This window comes from Macrobrachium rosenbergii, chromosome 12 (assembly GCF_040412425.1).
Source record: "Macrobrachium rosenbergii isolate ZJJX-2024 chromosome 12, ASM4041242v1, whole genome shotgun sequence".
In the NCBI taxonomy this organism is placed as follows: domain Eukaryota; kingdom Metazoa; phylum Arthropoda; class Malacostraca; order Decapoda; family Palaemonidae; genus Macrobrachium; species Macrobrachium rosenbergii.
The window spans coordinates 107925543-107945767 of record NC_089752.1 but is presented as its reverse complement, the minus strand read 5'-3'; the positions used below and the strand labels follow the sequence as shown (position 1 = coordinate 107945767).

The 20225-nt window shown below is 39.5% G+C and overlaps 2 protein-coding genes across 3 annotated transcripts in view; both read left to right on the top strand.

Annotated features, from left to right (window-relative positions):
* CkIIalpha (casein kinase II subunit alpha) overlaps positions 1-14888 on the top strand; it is a 30181-nt gene extending 15293 nt beyond the window's left edge. For both annotated transcript variants that reach the window (XM_067112661.1, XM_067112662.1), the window contains exons 3-8: positions 2059-2170; positions 5238-5450; positions 6137-6331; positions 6471-6673; positions 13416-13652; positions 13791-14888. In XM_067112661.1, the coding sequence (XP_066968762.1) occupies positions 2059-2170; positions 5238-5450; positions 6137-6331; positions 6471-6673; positions 13416-13650 (958 nt within the window). In that variant the 3' untranslated portion in view covers positions 13651-13652; positions 13791-14888. The remainder of the gene's footprint in view (positions 1-2058; positions 2171-5237; positions 5451-6136; positions 6332-6470; positions 6674-13415; positions 13653-13790) is intronic.
* The window catches only part of LOC136843853 (inversin-like), a 649403-nt gene that overhangs the window by 320727 nt on the left and 308451 nt on the right, over positions 1-20225 (top strand). The window lies entirely within an intron of this gene.

Here is a 20225-nt window from a genome sequence, read left to right as displayed (position 1 = left end):
CTCTCTCTCTCTCTCTCAACTCTCTCTCTCTCTGCCTTTGATTTCCCTTTGGAGCCCATTTCATTTTATAGTCTGTTGACTGTTGCCCATATAGGTTTTCTGCTGAAGATTTTAAAAAAGTGCTTGGATTTATAGCCTACATTTCATAATTAATCATTCATTCATTCCACAGCCATTTTAACATGTTTTAATTTATTATTGTGAGATTCGTCATTATTCCACAATTCATGCCATTTTCTGATGATGAGTTGAGATAGTACCAAGTCACTGGCAGGAACAGTTATTTTTGAGATATAGAGTTTGAAGCTTTGGCTTTCTTATCAGCATCCTCATTTTCTTTAATGCCTAGATGAGCAGGGACCCAACATATTACCATGAAAAATTTCTTCTTAATTACACAAACCCATGTCTTTTGTATGGATACTTGTTTGGTGGTGCTGGGACTGGTTGAAGCTTGGAATCAGGGTTTTAAATTGTGTGGTGTACTGCTTTCACACAATATGTTTAGTATCAGACTCTGTTTGGTTTGGTAGTGAGGAAGTTGTGGGTGGTATAGGTTGTATTGTAACATGACAGGGCTTTGTATGTCAAGGAAAAATGCTAATTACCTTAAAAATTTGCCATTTCTTCCTGTGAGGATACAAATTCTTCTTTCTTATGAAGATATTCTTCAAGGGAGGAATTTTCTTGAAATCATGGTGATATACCACCCTGGGAACGGTTGGCATAGCACTGAGTGAGACTGGCTGTGCATGCTCCAACCCAAAGTTGAAAAAGGCAACTGCATGTGATTGTCTCTCTATGTTCTTGCACTGCACCAAACAAACAAAACCATCCAGGTTGGCACCACCAAATGCACACTGTTGACCCATCCCAGGCTATGCATGGTACGGTGTAGCACCAAGTGGAAAGTGGACTGGTGTAGTACTGGACTGCATATGCTCTGACCCCCATTGAGTAGAGCAGGTCAGTGCTCCGTACAGGATTAAAGTTATCCGTTCATCAGCCCTGAGACCAATAGCAGGCATGATCCAGGATACATCATCACAACCTCAGAGTCCCCACTTGGTCTTCAGGCACAGGTCGAAAGTAGTACCTTTCACACTTTTTTGAAGAGCAAGCACAGGTCAAATCTAGGTAACTCTCAGGTATCAAGGATAGAGAGCAGGTGGCTAGGAATGACCAGTCATGTCAGAGAGTGCATGAGCAGACCCCTACCACAGCGGCCTGTCTCTAGAAGAAATAGTCATTCCACCACCCCTCGTGCCCATGATTACTAGCCCTCGTGAATGGTTACTGGTATTGCTGTCAAGCCTACCGAAGGAGAGATGGACATTTGAAGACTATTAACCTTGCTGAGGGGCACCTTTTGTGCCATCTTCCTCCTCTTCCTAAGGCGTGGGGAAGGTGATGATAATGGAAGAGGAGAAGGATTAGAAAACTTAAGTTGGTCCTCCATAATGCTCTATCCCATCTGCAGTGGAGGGGGTAAGGGAAGGAGGCTAGGATGTTGCAAACAAAGAAAGAGGTTATTGGCAAAGTTGATAAGAAAGTGGACTCTCACAGTCATGCTAAAATATCAACGCTTATCATATTTGCAAAAAGAGGAATTCTAAGGCACCATCATTCTCAATACAACACTACAAACTGAAGGGCAGAAGAGCTTTATTCTAAAGCCACCAAGCACAAATAATCAATAGAAATCACAGTTTTAACAAAAGCCATGATGAGAATATGAGTGAAATGTCTACACAATGTCAGTTGAAGAGAAACTGATGCCCTTCATACTGTGTGCGCTGGCAGTTACCCACAGCTCCTCACAAGGGAGACTGCCAAATTTAGAACCATGTTTTTAAGCTTCAGCCAGTCGTGGTTGGGCCAGGAGAGTATCCATGTAAAAAATTTGGGTTTGAAACCCTATAGAAACAGAAGTTATATATAAGGGAACAAAGAAATAATCAAGGCTAGCTGTACAATATTTTGTACTGCAACACATTTCTTATTGAAATGCTACCTTTGAAAGTTTTCTTTACAATTAAAGATTTCTTTTGTTTTCAGGCAACAAGATGACTATCAGCTCGTCAGAAAACTTGGGCGAGGAAAATATTCAGAAGTCTTTGAGGCTGTGAACATCAACAATAATGAAAAATGTGTTGTGAAAATTCTTAAGGTAATAACATAGTTTTATAATGAAGTGGATTGGTGTGTTTGTTGTAGGTAACCAACCCCCTCTTTTTTTTCTGACTGTAGGGTTCCTGGTGTTATCTTTTAAGATGTATGTAACTGGATTGTTAGGAAGTATAATTTCTTGGTATATTTTTTTAATACTGGAAGTTTGGTATTTGGGATACTGCAAAGCCACTTTCATTTATAGATAAGTGATTGCTGTAATTAAAGACACCTATTATTTGCAAGAAGAAAATTAAGTTGAAAGAGATGATGAGGAGGGGTTATGAGGGTGAATTTAACAGAAAAAAAAAGTAATGAACGTTAATATGGATGGTGTAAAATGGAAGCTGTCAGTTAGAAAAGATATCTAAGGCAATGAGGCACCACAAGAAAGAATCATCAGTGCTACAGTTTGTTTTTTCACTGAGTAGAATGGAGCATAAAATTCTATATGATATGGCAACACAGCTGATTTCATCAGTACAAGTAGGTTGAAAATCCCATCGAAGATCAATAACTTATGTACCAATCCACCTGGATATCCTCCCAAGCTCTCAAATCCAATGATTTTAGGCTAAATACTCGTGGAAGCACGAGTACTTTTAGAGGCAAAAGTACACCCATAAGGGACAGGCTAAATATGTATTGAACACACCCACAGACCAGGCAAACTTTAAGGTTGGCCAATTTAAGAAAAAACTCATCAGTGGAAAGAGGAAGATATGATAATGCACATGGTGTAAAAAAAAAAGAAATTCTAAAAATTTTTCCTTACCTTCCACGGTAAGTTGAAATTTACTATTTACAACCTGGTGTGGGGCCTATGTTACAAGAAACTCGTAAAAATATGGTAATTTTACCAAGTTATACATGTTTTTTTTTTCTAATATGTTTTATTTTATTTTTTAAAATTATAATAGAGCTCACTCAGTATCATAACAGATCAGAACTAAAATCAGTAACGAATTCTGCGCACGTTTATTTTGTAAAATATTCATGAGATTACTGAGATGGGGAAGATACAGTAGTTTTTTGTGAGGTATACATATTTTTTCTAATATTTCTTTGCACTGTTCTTTGCAAAATTACAATTATAGCTGATATACTATCATAAAAAATAAGAACTAAAACCAACAGCAATCCCTGGGTATATTTATGAGCAAATAAAAAGATTCCATGAGAGAGAGATGAGCAATACATTCCCCCATCAAGTCTCAAGGCACACTGTTCACCCTCTTTTCTTTGCCGAGCTACTACAGTTGCCATAAGTCATTTGTCGACCATTGAAGTGCTATGAACATCTTTCCGCTAAATTCCTCAAAACCGTATGGTACGTAATATTAATACTCATATGAGTTAGCCTGTCCATCATTCAAAACCTGTTATAGATCATCATATGATGCCCATCCATTAAGGGATACTCTATTAAGCCCTGTATTTCATCTGTACACTGACTTAGCAGCATTGCTGCAAGGGGATGGTTTTATTAGGTGATCAATTTTGGGGTGAATTTAACCCTTAAGGGACAGGGTAAATATATATTAAACACACCCCCCAGACAGGCAGATTTTAAGGTTGGCCAGTTTAAGAAAAAAACATATCAATGGAAAAAGGAAGATATGCAAATGCACATGGTGTAAGGAAAAAAATTGTAATAAAAATTTTTCCTTACCTTCCATGGGATTTGACAACCCTGTGTGGGCCCTCTTTTACAAGACATTCATAAAAATATGCTAATTTTACCAAGTTATACAGGTTTTTTTATAATATATTTTATTTTTTAAAATTATAATTTCAGCTCACCCAATATCATAACAGATAAGAACTAAAATCATTAGTAGATTCTGAGTATATTTGTTATAAATTATTTATGAGATATACTGAGATGGGGAGAGGCAGTAACTTTTTGTGAGGTATACATGTTCTTTCTATTTCTTGGCACTTTCCTTTGCAAAATTACAATTATAGCTGACATACTATCATAAAAAATAAGAACTAAAACCAACAGCAATCCCTGGGTATATTTGTGAGCAAATAAATTAAAAGATGTCATGAGATAGCGAGGGGCAATACATTTCCCCCATCAAGTCTCAAGGCACATGAATCCCCCCTCTGTCCTGTGCTGGGGTACACAGTTGCCATAAGTCATTTATTGATCATTGAAGTGCTGTGAACATCTTTCCCGCTAAATTAATCCAAATTGTATGGCGTTATATTAATATTCATATGAGTTAGCCAGCCTGTATGTCACTCAAAACATATTGTAGATACTTATATGATGATGCCCGTCCATTAAGGGTTAATAAAGAAAAAGAGATTTGATCATTGTGATACGGATATTACGTATAATAAATTCCACACACAGTTATGCCAGTCAGACTGGAAACTCTTAGCACATGTAAAAATTGATACCAATCAAAAACATCTTTACAAGATGATAAAATGAAAAAATTGCACTGCATACCGAATTCACAAGAATGTAAAGATACATTTACGGAACCAGTGGTTTTATAAGTGGCTGTGATGTTATGAGCATGTACAGGTTATTTTATGATTTTATGTAATAACTAAACTGCTTATCAGGTGCAAAATTTTATCTTGCTAAATGTCTTGGGAAAAGTTTCCTATACCAACAAGGGGCAAAAGTTGTATTCAGCAGTAGGCAGAACTTCCACTAAAACTTGTATTCAGCATTAGGCAAAACTTCCACTAGCCCATTGCCTCACTTGTGATTTATTTATCTCAGCCTAATATCACTTGCAAAGTTTGTTCCCTAGCAGTCATGGCACTCAGGCATGTGCACTTCTAGCCTGTCAGCACATGTAAAAATTACCTTTATCCTGGAAGATGCAATTAGTCTAGTATCATCCACCTTAATATAGATTTTGTATATTGGGAGTTGGGCATTTAGAGGTAAGAATTTGCATATTTACATAAATATAACTTGCTTGGGATGTGTTTCTTATAACCTGTTCATTCATTTATAAGTTAGGCTTCAAACTGTTAAATGGCTATTACTTAGCTTTTGTCAAATATTCTTATAGATGTCTTCTTTTCCATTTCCGTAGCCTGTCAAGAAAAAGAAGATTAAAAGAGAAATTAAGATCTTGGAGAATCTTCGAGGTGGGACAAATGTTATCACACTCCAAGCTGTAGTGAAAGATCCAGTTTCACGTACTCCTGCTCTAGTGTTTGAACATGTAAACAACACCGATTTCAAGCAGCTGTATCAGACACTAAATGATTATGATATTCGTTACTATTTGTATGAACTTTTAAAGGTGAGACGTAAATATATTAGTGCATGCAGTTTTTAATCATGATGTTTTAAGTACTAAAGAATAATAACATTCCTTTCTTTCATTATAATAATCTTTTAAAATATTGTATTAACAGAACACCAGTTATATGCTGTCATTATTTCCTTGCTCTGTGGTATTGAATTACCTGATTAGCCAGAGCAGTTTCATTTCATCCCTGAATATGGTGCAAGTGCAATGCACCAGTCTTTTATGTCACTATTTTCCACTTGTCACAAAATTTCGATGAACTCACTCACTAGGGTTCATCCAGTAATAGCCTGTGTGTAGACTCTTTATAAAACCACTTGACGAGTTGACATAATTTATCCTGCTTGTACTGTTTATTGTTTGCTTTGGGCAGCATTCTTTCATTATCACAGGTTCATTTTAAATGTGATCAAAACTACTTATAATCTACAATTTGATCATATAAGAAAAAAAAGCACACTAATAAGAGAGAATTACATTTTATTTTGTTTTCAAACATCAACCATCTTTTATTTGTTTTTTCTCTTTGAAATGCATTTATTTAGTATTCTTACTTTCTGTATTTTAGGATATATTTATTGGGTATTAGCTTTGACCGTGGGAAATGTAGTTAAATTGATTTGAATACTTGATCTTCAGTCTGTAAGATATACTAACTTCACTTTTCCTCTCTATAGGCTTTAGACTACTGTCATAGTATGGGAATAATGCATCGAGATGTTAAGCCTCATAACGTTATGATTGATCATGAAAATCGTAAGTTACGTCTCATAGATTGGGGTTTAGCAGAATTTTACCATCCAGGCCAGGAGTATAATGTGAGAGTGGCATCCAGATATTTTAAAGGACCCGAACTCCTCGTAGATTATCAGGTATGTACTCGAAATATTTTGCTGTAATTTTAAATTAGAATGCATGGTAGAGTTGCTGTGAATTTAGTTCAGATGTTAAGTTTTTTAATTTTTACGTTTAAATTACAGGTATAATAGAGGTATGTTTCTTCACTTCCAGATGTATGACTATTCACTCGATATGTGGTCCTTAGGATGTATGCTGGCCAGTATGATCTTCCGTAAAGAACCTTTCTTCCATGGTCATGATAACTATGATCAGTTGGTGCGAATTGCAAAAGTCTTGGGAACAGAGGAGCTCTATGAGTATGTTGAAAAATATCAGATAGAACTAGATCCTAGGTTCAATGACATTCTTGGAAGGTAAGCATATTTTCTACTACTATTAGAGTTGTGAAATGCCTGATGCCAAAAATTAATATCAAAATAACTGAGCAAGAGAGATATTTGTTGAAAATTATTATAATTCTTAGTGTAGGTTACATGTTGAAATGGTACATAACCTTTCCCTATAGCCTTCCTATTTGTTACACCCCTATATCTGGTACTTGATAAATAATAGACTTATATGGGGTTTCATATATAGAGCCAGTACAGATGGCATATCTGTCAGTGATGCTGTTCGTTGTAGGTAGTGAATCGGTGTTTTTTTTAGTTGAATGGACTTTCAGAAACTGACCCTTGTACCTGGGGAGTCAGCTTTTCCTCAGCATAGACAATGGTAGCCATAAATTAGGTTGGACAAGAAAGGAAAAGTTGGTAATGAGAAATAGAATAGCTTAAACATAGAATCTTTGCCAGATGTTTTAGCCATTGTTTAAGGTGATTCATTGTTCAGTTGCTGGTGAAACTTTTCTCCTCAGGCAATGGAATCAAACCATTTGAAGGTAAAAAATTTAAAAGGTGTTATGCAGTGGTACCAAAGCTAACTGCACAATTTTAGTAGAGATGTACAGTGGCACCTCAGCGTAATGGATTTCATAACTTAATAGACTCACCTGAGTCTGGTAAAAATGATCAAAATATTTTGGAGTGAATGAACAGATGCACTCATGTTTACTGATGTTTTCCTGGCTGTGCCTCTGAGGGTGGATAGTGAACACACACACAAACATCACTTTCCTCTTTGTGCACTATGTTAGGAAACAATTCGCACTTACCGTGGGCCCAACAATCTCTTTCCCTCTCTCTCCTATATTATTTTTTATTGGCATTAAAGTTCTTCATTGGATGGGTCAGTATCGTACTCGGCTAGCATTCTGCTGGGCCCGGGTTCGACTCTCCGGCCGGGCTCAGCTTGCTTGAAAACGTGTTTTGCTGTTGTATAAATTTTAGGATTTATTGGTAGGATTATTATGAAATACAGTATATTTAAAGATAAAGTAGTGCTACATTACACATTTAACATATTCATCTCTCATCCTCCCTCCTACATAGTCTTTCAGAAGTTATGATCAATGGGTTGTAATGAAAAAGTGATGTTGTTACTTTTAAAAGTATAATTTTTACATATACCCATTAACCTTTGGGAATTATGCCCTCCTCGTACCCCAGCACTAATTTGATCCCCAGAAGGGCACTATCTTATGAGTATGATGTGGGTGATGATAAGAGGCCCACCACATAGAGCAGGTGTGTTCTTTTCAGGCTAACTGTGTGGCCGAAATTAGTTTTACAAAGAACAGAGCATCTTGAGATTAATGGGCTTGTTTATAAAGTGTTTATGCATTAAAACATATTTCATTACAATTTCTTAAAAGACTGTAACAGTGAATTTTGTCTGGTATTTAAATGTGTTTTCCCCAGCCTGCTTTAACATCCTACCTGATTCAGCACATCGTCAAAAGATGGATGCCTCCTCAAACATTACCACAAAACACAAACAAGCAGGCAGTCACACACATACAACCTTATGATTGCCTATACTGTAGTTGTTATTAAATAGTTAAACCAGACCACTGAGTTAGCATTCTTGACTTTCACAGGGCTGGCCTGTGCTGCTTTATGCAAGCAACACATGGGCACTGACAAGGAAAATGGAGGAGATTTTGAAAATGTATTACAGACAAATATTCCGCTTTGTGGCCAGAGCACTGTGGGATGATTGTATTAGGAATGTGGATTGGTATAGAGATGTGGTATCTACAGGCTGGGGAGCAGTTGGTCAGAGGCAACAAATATTTAGTAGTAGGACAAAGACCCATAGAAAGACCCAGGAAATCATAAAGAGGAGATGGCTGAAGATCTAGACCTGATTAGAGTTCAGGCAGAAAGTTTATGTGACAGAAGAAAGTGTAGATAATTCACTGCAGATCAAAACCCTTCAGGGAAAAGCTTACAAAAAAATTTAATGATGAATCTCTCTCTCTCTCTCTATACAATAAAAAAAATTTTTTCAGCAATGTTATCCCTTTCCTATTTCTTTTAACTCATAAAACAGTGGGAAAAATAGAAAACAAAAGACAAAATATTAAACATCCACAATGTTGTCAACAAATATGCTTCATATTTAAAAATAGTCAGGTGCCTATAAAGGCTGAAAGACCGAGCTTCAGAGCACTGTACTTTGCTTCCTGGACAGCTGAAAGCCCAAATTGGGTTCTCAAGTGTATCATTTTAAACCTCACCTCATGACAATTCCAAAGATTTCCCATTTCTGTATACAAGACTTACACTGGAAGCCAAATTCAAATAAAATTACTTATTATTTGGTAAAAAATTTATCATACAAAACAAACATATACCATAAAAATTCTCTCATCGCAGTGAAAGAGAGAGAGAGAGAGAAATTATTATTTCTAGTATTTAATGTTATTTAATTTACACATAAAAGCTTGAAAACTTATAAATTACATAAAAAATTTAAAATTGACACTTGCTGGGTTTCTCAATATTCTCGTTTTTGTGAAAAACTTGTGTATGATAATTAGTTAGGCTCCAATGAAAGTTTGCGTGTCTGTGAATTTGCGCAAGTTCGGGGTATTACGGTACAGTAATTACTAAACATATCTATTGCGATTTTATGAATGAATGACTGTTATAACAAAATATTTTCCCCTTAACATTTTCATGATCATAGTACTCAAGCCTTCTGGTTGAATGTAAAGATAACTCTCATATATTTTTCCAACTTTAAAATTAGTTTTTGAATTTTTATTTTTATTTGTATTGAGTTTTTATTGTGTTGTAATTTATTTTTGATTTTTAAAAATGTAATTGAATAGCTAATAATAATATGGAGCACAAGGCACACAAGAATGGAAAACTTTCTTTGTGCGTCTAACCCTTTAAAAGGGAAAAGTTGACAAAAATCACTTTGATGAATGACGATTTCGTAAGCGCCAAATGGCACAAGTTGGAAGACAACAACAGGCCTATTTATTTACTAATTAAATGAAATATTGTAAGGGAATGCCCAGATATCAGTCCACAGCAATATCAAGTTGTGGTTATATAGGAAATTTTACCCAGTTTTTTTTCTATTTGTGTTATTTTGAGGGAGTTGCAGGTTAAGTAAAATATTTTATTTATTTTACACCAGCTGTGATAGGTGGAATTTTCAGCTCAGTGGTATGGTTAAACCCCTTATTAATAATATTATTATTATTATTATTATTGTTATTATATTATTATTATTATTATTTGAGGCAAGTAGACCCTCTTTCAGACAGGTCTTATTGGAAAGGATGGCTGTATTTTGCAAGTTTATCTTATACAGGATCTTTTCTATTTTTCTTATAATTCTCTTTTCAGGCTCAGCGATGTTGGTCAGCAGCTGGCCAATATTCATATCATAAAAGGACAGTGTGAGATAAGAGAAGTGTTTTTATTGAATTATTCATTAAAAAATTTGTAGATTTCTTCGTGGTATCATTCGGTGGTTTGGATTCTGGATTCTTTTCTTATTTCAGATACTGTCGACATGTTTCGACCAACTCGATGGTCATCCTGTGGATGTGTTCGAGAAGGATCTGGAGAAACAAGGTGCTCGGGTCGGTATTTATAGTGGGGGCTGTTCTTGATTGGTGATGAATTATGATTGGCTGCCCGGGCGGGTCGTCTTGGGTGGAGCCTGTTCTCCCATGTTGATGTTTGGTGCTTATCTTGCATGCGAGCCGCATTGTAGTGCTGAGGAGAATGTTGATTCTCAGATGCGAAATTTTGATTCGCTCGCTCGCTATGGGGTCGTTCAGTGCAGGTCTCCTGGTGGTCGTGGGGAGGAGAAAGGTCTCTTTCGTAATCTTGAGGGTTGGTTTCTCCTTCTCAATGTGCAATGCTTCCAGGAGGTGCAGACAGTGGTGGTCCATAGTTCAGTCAATTATTTCTATATTATTTCTATACTCGTGATTATGTGGGTGCACAGAAAGGCCACGATGATTGGAGAAAGGGGCCTTTTTGGTGCATGTTTTCAAGAGGGCGCAGAGGGCATGCTTAGGGATGTTCAGAGATGGGGTGGTGGGGTCCCCATATACACAGTCCAAGATCATCTGGATGGTCTCACCGAGGAATACCATCAGAAGTTGGATGAAATCTTGGCGGACAGCACCAAATCTCGAAGAATTCCTAAGAACCTTGTCAATGAGATCAGGCAGAAGGTGAACAGGATCGTAGAGATGGTCAGTGCTGCTTCTAATGCCCTTCACCTACCACCAGTTAGAGGAGACTATGACCTCTGGTACATCTACGAGAATGCCAAACTGCAGAAGCAAGGTTACCCGCTGCGCCCCATCATCAGTCAGATTCCTCCCCTGATATACCAGCTAATCATCCTAACCTCGTACGTCCCGGAGAGGCTCAATACCATCCTAACCCCTTACCCACCGGACAGCCACACCCTGAAGTTGTCAGCAGAGTTCCTGGAGGCCCTAAGAATGATGCCCCCGGAGGATGTACTGCTTCAATGGATATGGAGTCCCTCTTCACCAAAGTCCCTGTCAATGAGACCATCCAGATGATCTTTGTGTGTATAGGGACCCCACCACCCCATCCCTGAACATCCCTGAGCTTGCCCTCTGTGCCTTCTTGGAAATATGCACCAAAAAGGCCCCTTTCTCTAACCACCATGGCTGTTTGTACACCCAGATCGACGGGGTGAGCAAAGGCTCTTCGAAAACATCGACCAGCCAAGGATATAATATGTGCGCTACATCGATGACACCTTCTTTGGCGCCAATTCACAAGAAGAAATTGAGAACCTGAGATGTGCTTTCCACAACCATAGCTGCCTTAGTTTCACCATCTAACGTAGCCAAGAACACTGCCTCCCCTTCCTTGACGTCCTTGTTGAGCAGAGGGATGTCATACTCTCTACAAAGGTTCACACGAATCCAAGGAACCTGGGCATGTGTAAGAACAGAGCAAGCAAGTGCCCCGAGATGTATAAGAGCTCCACCATCAGCATCTACGTCAGGATAGCCCTCTCGCACTGCTCCTCCTGGAATGACACACACACAAAGAAAGGAACATGTAGCCCAGACCCTCGTCGACAATGGACATCCAAACCAAAATGTAGAAGAGTCTATCAAACATCGATAAATGGTACCGGCAGGAACCTCGCCCCAATGTCCCTGAACGCATAGAGCTCTTGTACAAAGGGCAATTCCATCAAAAATATAAAGATGAATGTGCCCTCAAGAATATCATCGAGGATGTCTGCCCCACTGGCTGCAATAAGAATATTCATCTGATCATTTACTACAAAAGCAAAAAGACGAGCAGCCTGGTGATGTGTAACAATCCAGCCGCCTCTCAGCAGGACCCCTTGAAGAAAGCCAGCGTGGTCTACCGATACTCATGCCCCGTCCGAGGATGCCTCGGCACTTACATTGTTATGACCACCATGCATTTCTCCAAGAGGATTTCCTGCCCAAGAGGAAGCCATCTTTAATTATGCCAGGACTGCCCATAACCAGAGAATCACAAGAAAAGACATAATCACGAATATAGAAATAATTGACCGAACTATGGACCACCGCCACCTGCATCTCCTGGAAGCATTGCACATTGGGATGGAGAAACCAACCCTCAACATTACGCAGGAGACCTCTCTCCTCCCCACAGCCACCAGGAGACCTGCACCGAACGACCCCATAGTGAGCGAGCAAATCAAAATCTCGCATCTGAGAATCGACATTCTCCTCAGCACTACAATGCTGCTCGCACGCAAGATGAACCCCAAACATCAACACAGGAGAACAGGCTCCGCCCGAGACGACCCACCTGGGCAGCCAATCATAATTCATCACTGATCAAGGACCCCCCCTCCATAAGTACCAATGCGAGTGCCTTGTTTCTCCAGATCCTTCTCAACCATGTCCTGAGGATGACCATCGAGTTGGTTGAAACATGTCGATGGTACCTGAAATAAGAAAATAATCCAGAATCCAAATCACCGAACAAGACCGCGAAGAAATCTACGAGTTTTTGAATGAATAATTCAATAAAAACACTACCCTCATCTCGCACTGTCCCTTTCCAATATGAATATTGGCCAGTTGCTGACCAACATCACTAAGCCTGAAAAGCAAATTATTATTATTATTACTATTGTTATTATTAACAACTGGTAGATCCAATATGTAATTTCTAGGTAAACTTTTCCCATGAGTACAATTAATTAAGCATTATTAATTAGTTATATATCTTAGTATAGTTATAAACACATGCACAGAGTACAGGTTAATCATACCATTAATTTATTTAGTCTTAGCCACTGCACACAGCAATTCTTCGTATTTTCCACAATTACCGTAATTTTCTGCCAAGTCCAGTACTGTATTAATTTATACAGTGGTTAGATAAAAAACTAGCATAACATTCTTAATATACGATAAAATTGCCATAAATTTTTTAGTTTGTCCAAATAATAGATAAGTAAAATATGTCAATTATATCAAATAATTATATTTGAACCAAAAAATGTCAAAGTGTGGGGAGAGAGGAAGTTTGACCCCAACTTTCATTGATATTGGCAGACCAATGTACATACACCCCTCTTTATTTTTGTAGATTAAAATACCATGTTCAACACAAGGGAAAACTTATAATCATGATACTTGAAATATGATGTTTTGCTTCATAATTAATCTCCTTTGATTTTGAACAGGCATTCTCGAAAACGATGGGAAAGGTTTGTCCATAGTGAAAACCAACATTTAGTATCGCCAGAAGCCCTGGACTTTTTAGACAAACTCTTAAGATATGATCATCAGGAACGCTTAACAGCTCACGAAGCAATGGAACATCCTTACTTTTATCCTATTGTTAAAGAACAGACGCGACATATGAGCTCTCCAACGCCTGCCCCTCCTGGTGTTTCTCTGACAGGTGTCCCTGAATAAATGTAAGTGATGTACAGTTAGCTATTTTGTTTGGTGTATGCGATAATTGTCATTACAGCACCTGCATTAAGTACTGAATAAATTGAATATGTTTTGAAGATATAATTAGTAGTGATCAATGAAATTTTTTTTTCTTCAAGCCTAACTGTGACGATCCAACTTGCTTTGGCTTGGTAATAAACGAATAAAGGTGAATGTCACCTGGCAGTTAGTTGCAGACAAGAAGCAAACCACTGATAATTGCAGAGAATGTGTTTCATAGTTGAAGAGCATTGTTAAATGAGTGAATAGCTGTCAGATGTAAAGATGACCTTTGAAAAGTTGATCTTTAAATTTTTAGTGTGCTGTACAGTACTGTCATTATTGGAAAAAATGCTTGAAACCCTGAAATATAAACATACAATGGTGAAAGGGACCCAGACAGCAAGGAGGTTTTTTCTATGATGTTAAGCACACTTCATGGGAGGAGTGTAGATAAAAGACATTATGCAATTTACCAAAAAGGTGATACAGCTAAAACACCAAAAGCAGGGTTTTCTGAAACTGTGATTCACTATTTTGTTTGGTCATATATAGGAATCACATTACTAGTGTTTGAACGGAACAAGTTTTATAAATTTCCTTTTTATTTTATAGATATTGATGATTTGTTAGTTGTTCAAATATAAAACAATTTTTCTTGAAAATTTTTAGTGTAAATATTAAGGAATGTATGATTAATGCTTGGTTTATGTACTCTTCATTTTAATGAGTTACTGTTTCGGAGGAGAAGGAAAACTTGTGATTTGTAATTGTTTTCATTAAGAGTCTTTTTCTGAAAATTGTTACTGCCGGTGCAGTTTTGAATATTATACATGACAAATTGTCATGAAATGATTATCATGTCTGTAAATAACTTGTACCATTTAGGAATTGTATGGAATTTTGGAAAAAAGACAAACCAATTTTTTTTTTTTTTTTTTTTTTTTTTTTGTATTTGCAGTTACGTTGGACAAAAATGAGGGTTTCAAATTTATATCTAATATTTCCACACAAGTACGTCACACTCACCTACATACATACATTATATATATGTAAGTATGTGTGTGTTGTGTGTGTAACACATTTCTATACATATATTCATAACGCAAACATGCCAAACTAGATTTGGTTTGACTTTACCATTCATGGCTGACAAATTTTCATTGTCGGTTCATCAGTGAATCCTTTTCTTATGGTTATTAAAATGTTGTAATGAACTTTTGTTTTGCTCTCCTCATCTATTTTGAATTTCAATTTGTCCAAGACTTGTAAAATTCTACTTTCTGTTGTTGAAACACCAATAACTTATTCTTGAAGATACCTTGTACTATTTTATATATATTTTACTCTTGAAAGTTATGTTAAAAATTAGTTGGTCCTACACATATATAAACTTTAGGTCTTTACATGGGATTAACTTTCAGCAGAAGCTGGAGCTGGCCATTTAACTAAAAAACAAGGTGCTTATTGGTAGTTGGCTACTGACAGTAGGGGAGGAAGCCCCACTATCCAGTTAGTATGCATTCACTTTGTTTTGGCCGCAGTCTGAGACAGACGTGTCTCTTCTGCTGCCTGCCATTCGACTTAGTTTTATTTCGTTTTTGAGTATATTGTTGTTTTGAGATATTTTGCTTATTTGGAACAATGCAACATGTTCTACTGTTTACTTTCTGCTCTTTCTTGCTGTGTAGTATTTCCTACACAGTTATGCTGCATAGTTGTTACCAACTTGTTTTAGCCTATGAGACTTTTTCTTTGATGTCCTCTCTAGCTAGGCTTTACCTTTTGACATAACGCAAACCCAGCTCTTGTCTTACCTTGGTGTTTGTTCTTTTATTTTGTTATATCTTTTTTCTATTACTCATCCAAGGAGAGAGGTTCTGCCTCTCGCCACCAACAATTCTATTTTTAGATGCCTTCCCAACCTCATTTTATCAAAAATCCCTGTGCTACATCTGTTTCTGTTTGTTCTGAAGTGTTTTCTCTCTGAAACAAGCAAAGTTTTTATTTTGGCTACACATTTACTTGGAATGTTGTAATGTTTTACTCTTTCAGATGTTGTAGAGCTTGAGACGGAGGAGGGTTCTCCTACTTGGTGCAGGGTTTGTTAACCCGTTGTATGAGACCTCTGCTTGCCTTCGAGCATGGAATCTCCTCTCCCTTTACATGAGGAAGAAGTGGAGGTTAATGTTGCAGGACCTTAGAGTTTACCAATTTTGGGAAGTCGTCTCCAAGACCAGTAGCTGTTCCCGTCTACAGTTCTTACTTTGTCTGGGTTGTTGTCGGGTGTTCCTACGCTCCCTTCTCTTCCTCTCGTTCCTGTTCTATAGGATGAGAAGACCTGGGTAGCTTCCATGATGAAACATCTCCGCCTTCACATTCTTCGTTGTTGTATGCTGTATTGCAGTTGGGTGGAAGAATACACAATGGCTGTAAGGAAGACGAATCGCCATTTGATTTTGGATTTTGTAAGGAAGACGAGTCACCATTCGATGTTGGATTTGCAGAAGTAGATCCTTCTCCTTTGTGTTTTGTTGTTGGCCAAGACCATATCTTCCCCAGGCTTTCCTCCCTGACCGTGCGTCTGCCATCAGTGCAGCTCCCGCCCAGAACTTCATCTTCCTCCTCCTCCTGTTGTCCTTCTGAGCACAGCCAAGCATATCTCTAGTGCCAAAGTGAGTCTTCCTAGTGTATTTATACTTACTCTTCCCTGCAAGTTTCCTTTCGAGAACAGTTCTTGGTTGCCACTTTCAGTGATGTTGCCGCAGTTTTCCAGACATCTAAGCTGAAGATACTCTCTCCAAGGAAGGAAGTATATGCATCCGTGCAATGTTGCATGCTCGAGTCTAATATGTTTCATGACTGTGGAAGAAAGAGAGTGGCCCTGGGTAGTCAGTAGCTTTGCCTTTGCCATATTGTTACATGACCGTGACAGTGCAACATTTCTGCAATTTGCTGAACGTCTTTAGCCGGAGATTTGCTCTCTAAGGAAAATAAGCGCGGTTGCGCAGATGTTGCATGACTGTGTCCCTTCTACAAATGTTGCACGACCGAGATACAACTCCTTTTGGTTGTTTTTGCTGATATGATCTCCTCATGCTCTCCCCTGCCAGTGGACATAGACTTTGAGCCTCTTCTACTTAGCTTAGTGATTGTCAAGTATGTGGATGCTGCTTCTTCCCTGCACATTCCCACCCTGGAACATTGCCGTGGCATGGCACATCCAGGGCCAGGCCCCCATTCACACTCACGTGGAGGTTTGGAGGAGAACGGGATGGCTCTTCTGAGAGATTTTCCCAATGTTCGTGTGAAGGTTTCATAGTGGATGGATTGCTCTTCAGAGAACGTTTCCCCTCTACCACGTTTGTGTGGATGGATGGCTGACACATCCATACGACATCTGTAACAGCCTTTCCGTGCATGTTGTTGTGAACAAGATTTTCACCATCTCCCCAGCACTGTGGGGCAGCGCCTCCGCTCTATGTTTCACGGGGAGTTCCCTGGTGAACGATCGCTTTTCTGGGAGCGTTTCTACCTTCACAATAGGGCGAGGGACATCGATGGCACTTTTGTGGACATCATCATGTGGAATCAGTGGCAGGTCTATGCATTCCCCCAACCCCAACTCACGTCCGTGATTTTGCAGCAATCTTCCTGGAGCTGCTAACATCCATTTTCGGCAGTGACTACATCCGAATGTACGGGATTGTTCTGCCAGATTCGTACAGCCGTCGTTGCTTGAGTGATGACCTTTCACGGCCATGTTTATCCACGAAGACTTCGACATTCTACAGGTAGGATAGGAATATTTGCTTATTTATTCCCACTCAACTTTGGCAATCGATTCTCTTCCAGAGTCGAGGATAGTTCCAGTTTCGACAGCACTGGTTTCTTCAGATCCCCATATGTTGCTGACTGCAGTTTTAAGTTTTGTGTAAACCACATAGATGTCCATGACTCTGACAGGCCCCATGGCCGTGCGTCTTTTGGTGTTTTGTTGATATTCGACTCCTATGATTGGACTTCTTTCCTCGTGAGGGTGCAGTCGCAGTGTCTTCTGTAGGTACTCGTCATGGGATGAAGATTGAGGCCACAGTCATGACTAAGACAGACTGGTGGCCCTGAGAGACAGCATCGGCCGCCCTCACATTACTGAGACCATTCTCCTTGTATGAGAGATGTTCCCCCAGCCGTCTTTGCGTGGCTGGGATGCAGATTCCAGAGATGTATGCTAGTATTGCACCAGCCCCCCCCCCCTTTTTTTTTCTTTTTTCCATGTCCCTAGGTTAGATTAGGTTAGAGTGCCTCGTAGCAGCTATTTTCAGGGCCGTGTGTATTTGACTGTTCTCAGGGACCTGTACAAGCGTCGCCTCCTCTTTCCACAGATCATCCGCTGCCCTCATATACCGTTGAGTCTTCAGTCTTTGGATCGGTTCGAAGAATTCTAAGCTTTCCTCTCTGGTTCCCTCAACCTCTCTCGATGACTCGGTTGTAACGTCAACTGGAGTCAAAAGTTTTTGTGTCAAGCCTTCAAGACTCGTCAGTACCGATCCATTTATGGGTGGTACACATGGAACCAATAGTGTGCCAGGTAGAAACGTCAGAGCCAGGACCGATCCTCTTCTCTTTCAAGTCACCCTCAGAACAATACATTTTGGGATCGGTCTTAAGCACTGGTCATCATACAGCCAAGTCAGTAAAGTTCTTAAGTTCCTTTGGGGACCACAGAAGCAATTGAAGAATAAGATGCCTACATGGCTTCCCTCCCACATGCAGCCTCTGGTGGGGAGTGCCCGTAGCCTTAAGCATCATATTACGGTGGCTAAAACCTGCATAGTAGATGTCCTTTGATAGGATATCAACTTCCCTTCGAGTTCCTACCACTCCTCATCAACCATCCGGTCCATGTCCACCAATTCGTTCCGGGTTGTTGAAGAATCTTGCCCTGCAATGCCGAGTGAATTCATCGTGGAAATCTTACAATCTGGTTCGCGATTTCTACAGCCAACCCTCTCTCATAGAGAAAGTGGCAGGTAATTGGAAACCAGTAATAGATCATTCTTCTCTGACCTGTTCAACAGACTTGGTTCAAGATGGTCGCAGCGTGAGAGTTGCATGGACTTAAGAAGTCTGAACTCTCACCTTAGCAAGAATAAGTATCTGCAAGGCTAACATATACAACAGCAAGGTTGTCCTCATCTCGACAAGGGCAACCAGCTCGGCAGTTACAAGCCACTTTCGGTTACCTGTTGTCACCAGGGAGGCCGGTTCTTCATGGGCGACTTCTCCTTCATTCCCTTCAATGCAGATTGGAGAGGTACTGGTCTTTGACAAGGGACTCTCCATTCCTTCCCTTCCTCTTTCAGAGAAGAGAGACAGGTCTTAGCCTAATGGTTAAACAACAAGTATCTCCTTGGAGTGTTGTTACATGCTTCCCCTCTGGAGATACTTGGTGTCTCGAGGCATCAACCAGAATGGCAGTCACCTGCACTTCAAGAGGTTAGGTTGGGTACTTAACCTAGCCTAGCCTAGCCTAACCAAACCTACACTAAAATATCCTGGAACTTCTTAGCCCTTCAAGAGCCTCAGGATCCGAGGATAGGTGCTCTGTGGTGTTGTTAGGAAATTATACCAAAGTAGTTCCATAGCCAACACAGGAGGAGTCTAGTGTCCTTTCATCTCCTCCCGACAGTGCAGGTGCACAGGTGAGCAGTAGCACACTCAGCACAACCAGACACATTCCAGGGAAGATGGTGGATGTATGACAGATAAGTTCAGTCACTAGGGTCGGTGTTAGGGACAGTTGGTCTGGGCACCTTAACATTTCGAAGGATTGTTCAACCTTGAAAAACAGTTGAGTTAGACCTTCCATCTTGACACACTAATCTTGGCACACCAAAGCTGTTACTGATTGGCTCTATCTTTCCGGACCATGGGCATAACAGCCAACGACCACACCATGTTGAAAGCACCGCTTCACATCCAATCAGAGAAGTTTAGCAGTGTTGAGTCTGGTCCGTATTTGGATAGGTGACCGTCTGGGAAGACAGATGCTGTTGGCATCTTTGAGACATCTTTTGCACCCGTGATACAAGTTTTAAGGCTTATGCACTCCTGCCGTTCTGTCTGATTCATTAAGTGACCAACAGTGTGTGATTGTTCCAAATCTAAAGATCTTGGTGGCTACCAAGTGACTGAAGACCTTTTGTGTTACCACCTAAGGACTTGACCTTCAATACTGGGTGCCGACGATGCGTTTTAGTTTCAGTTCAGCCAAGAAGTGGTGTCCAGGAACACCATTTCTTTTGACTTCGTGTAATGATCAAACGGGCGTACTCCACAGCTGACGTGGTAGACAACAGTACATTCTAGGCGAGATTTCACAAGGTAAGGGGCATTCAGGAAGAACCTGTCAGACAGGTATGAGGACAGGAAATGTGATCACGACAGACCACATTCACCTCCTTTTTACCTTCAGGACGTTGCCCATAAGACCCTTAGACTTTTTCCTTGGGTTCTGTGGTGGCTGCTCAGCAGTCTGGTAGCTCACCCAG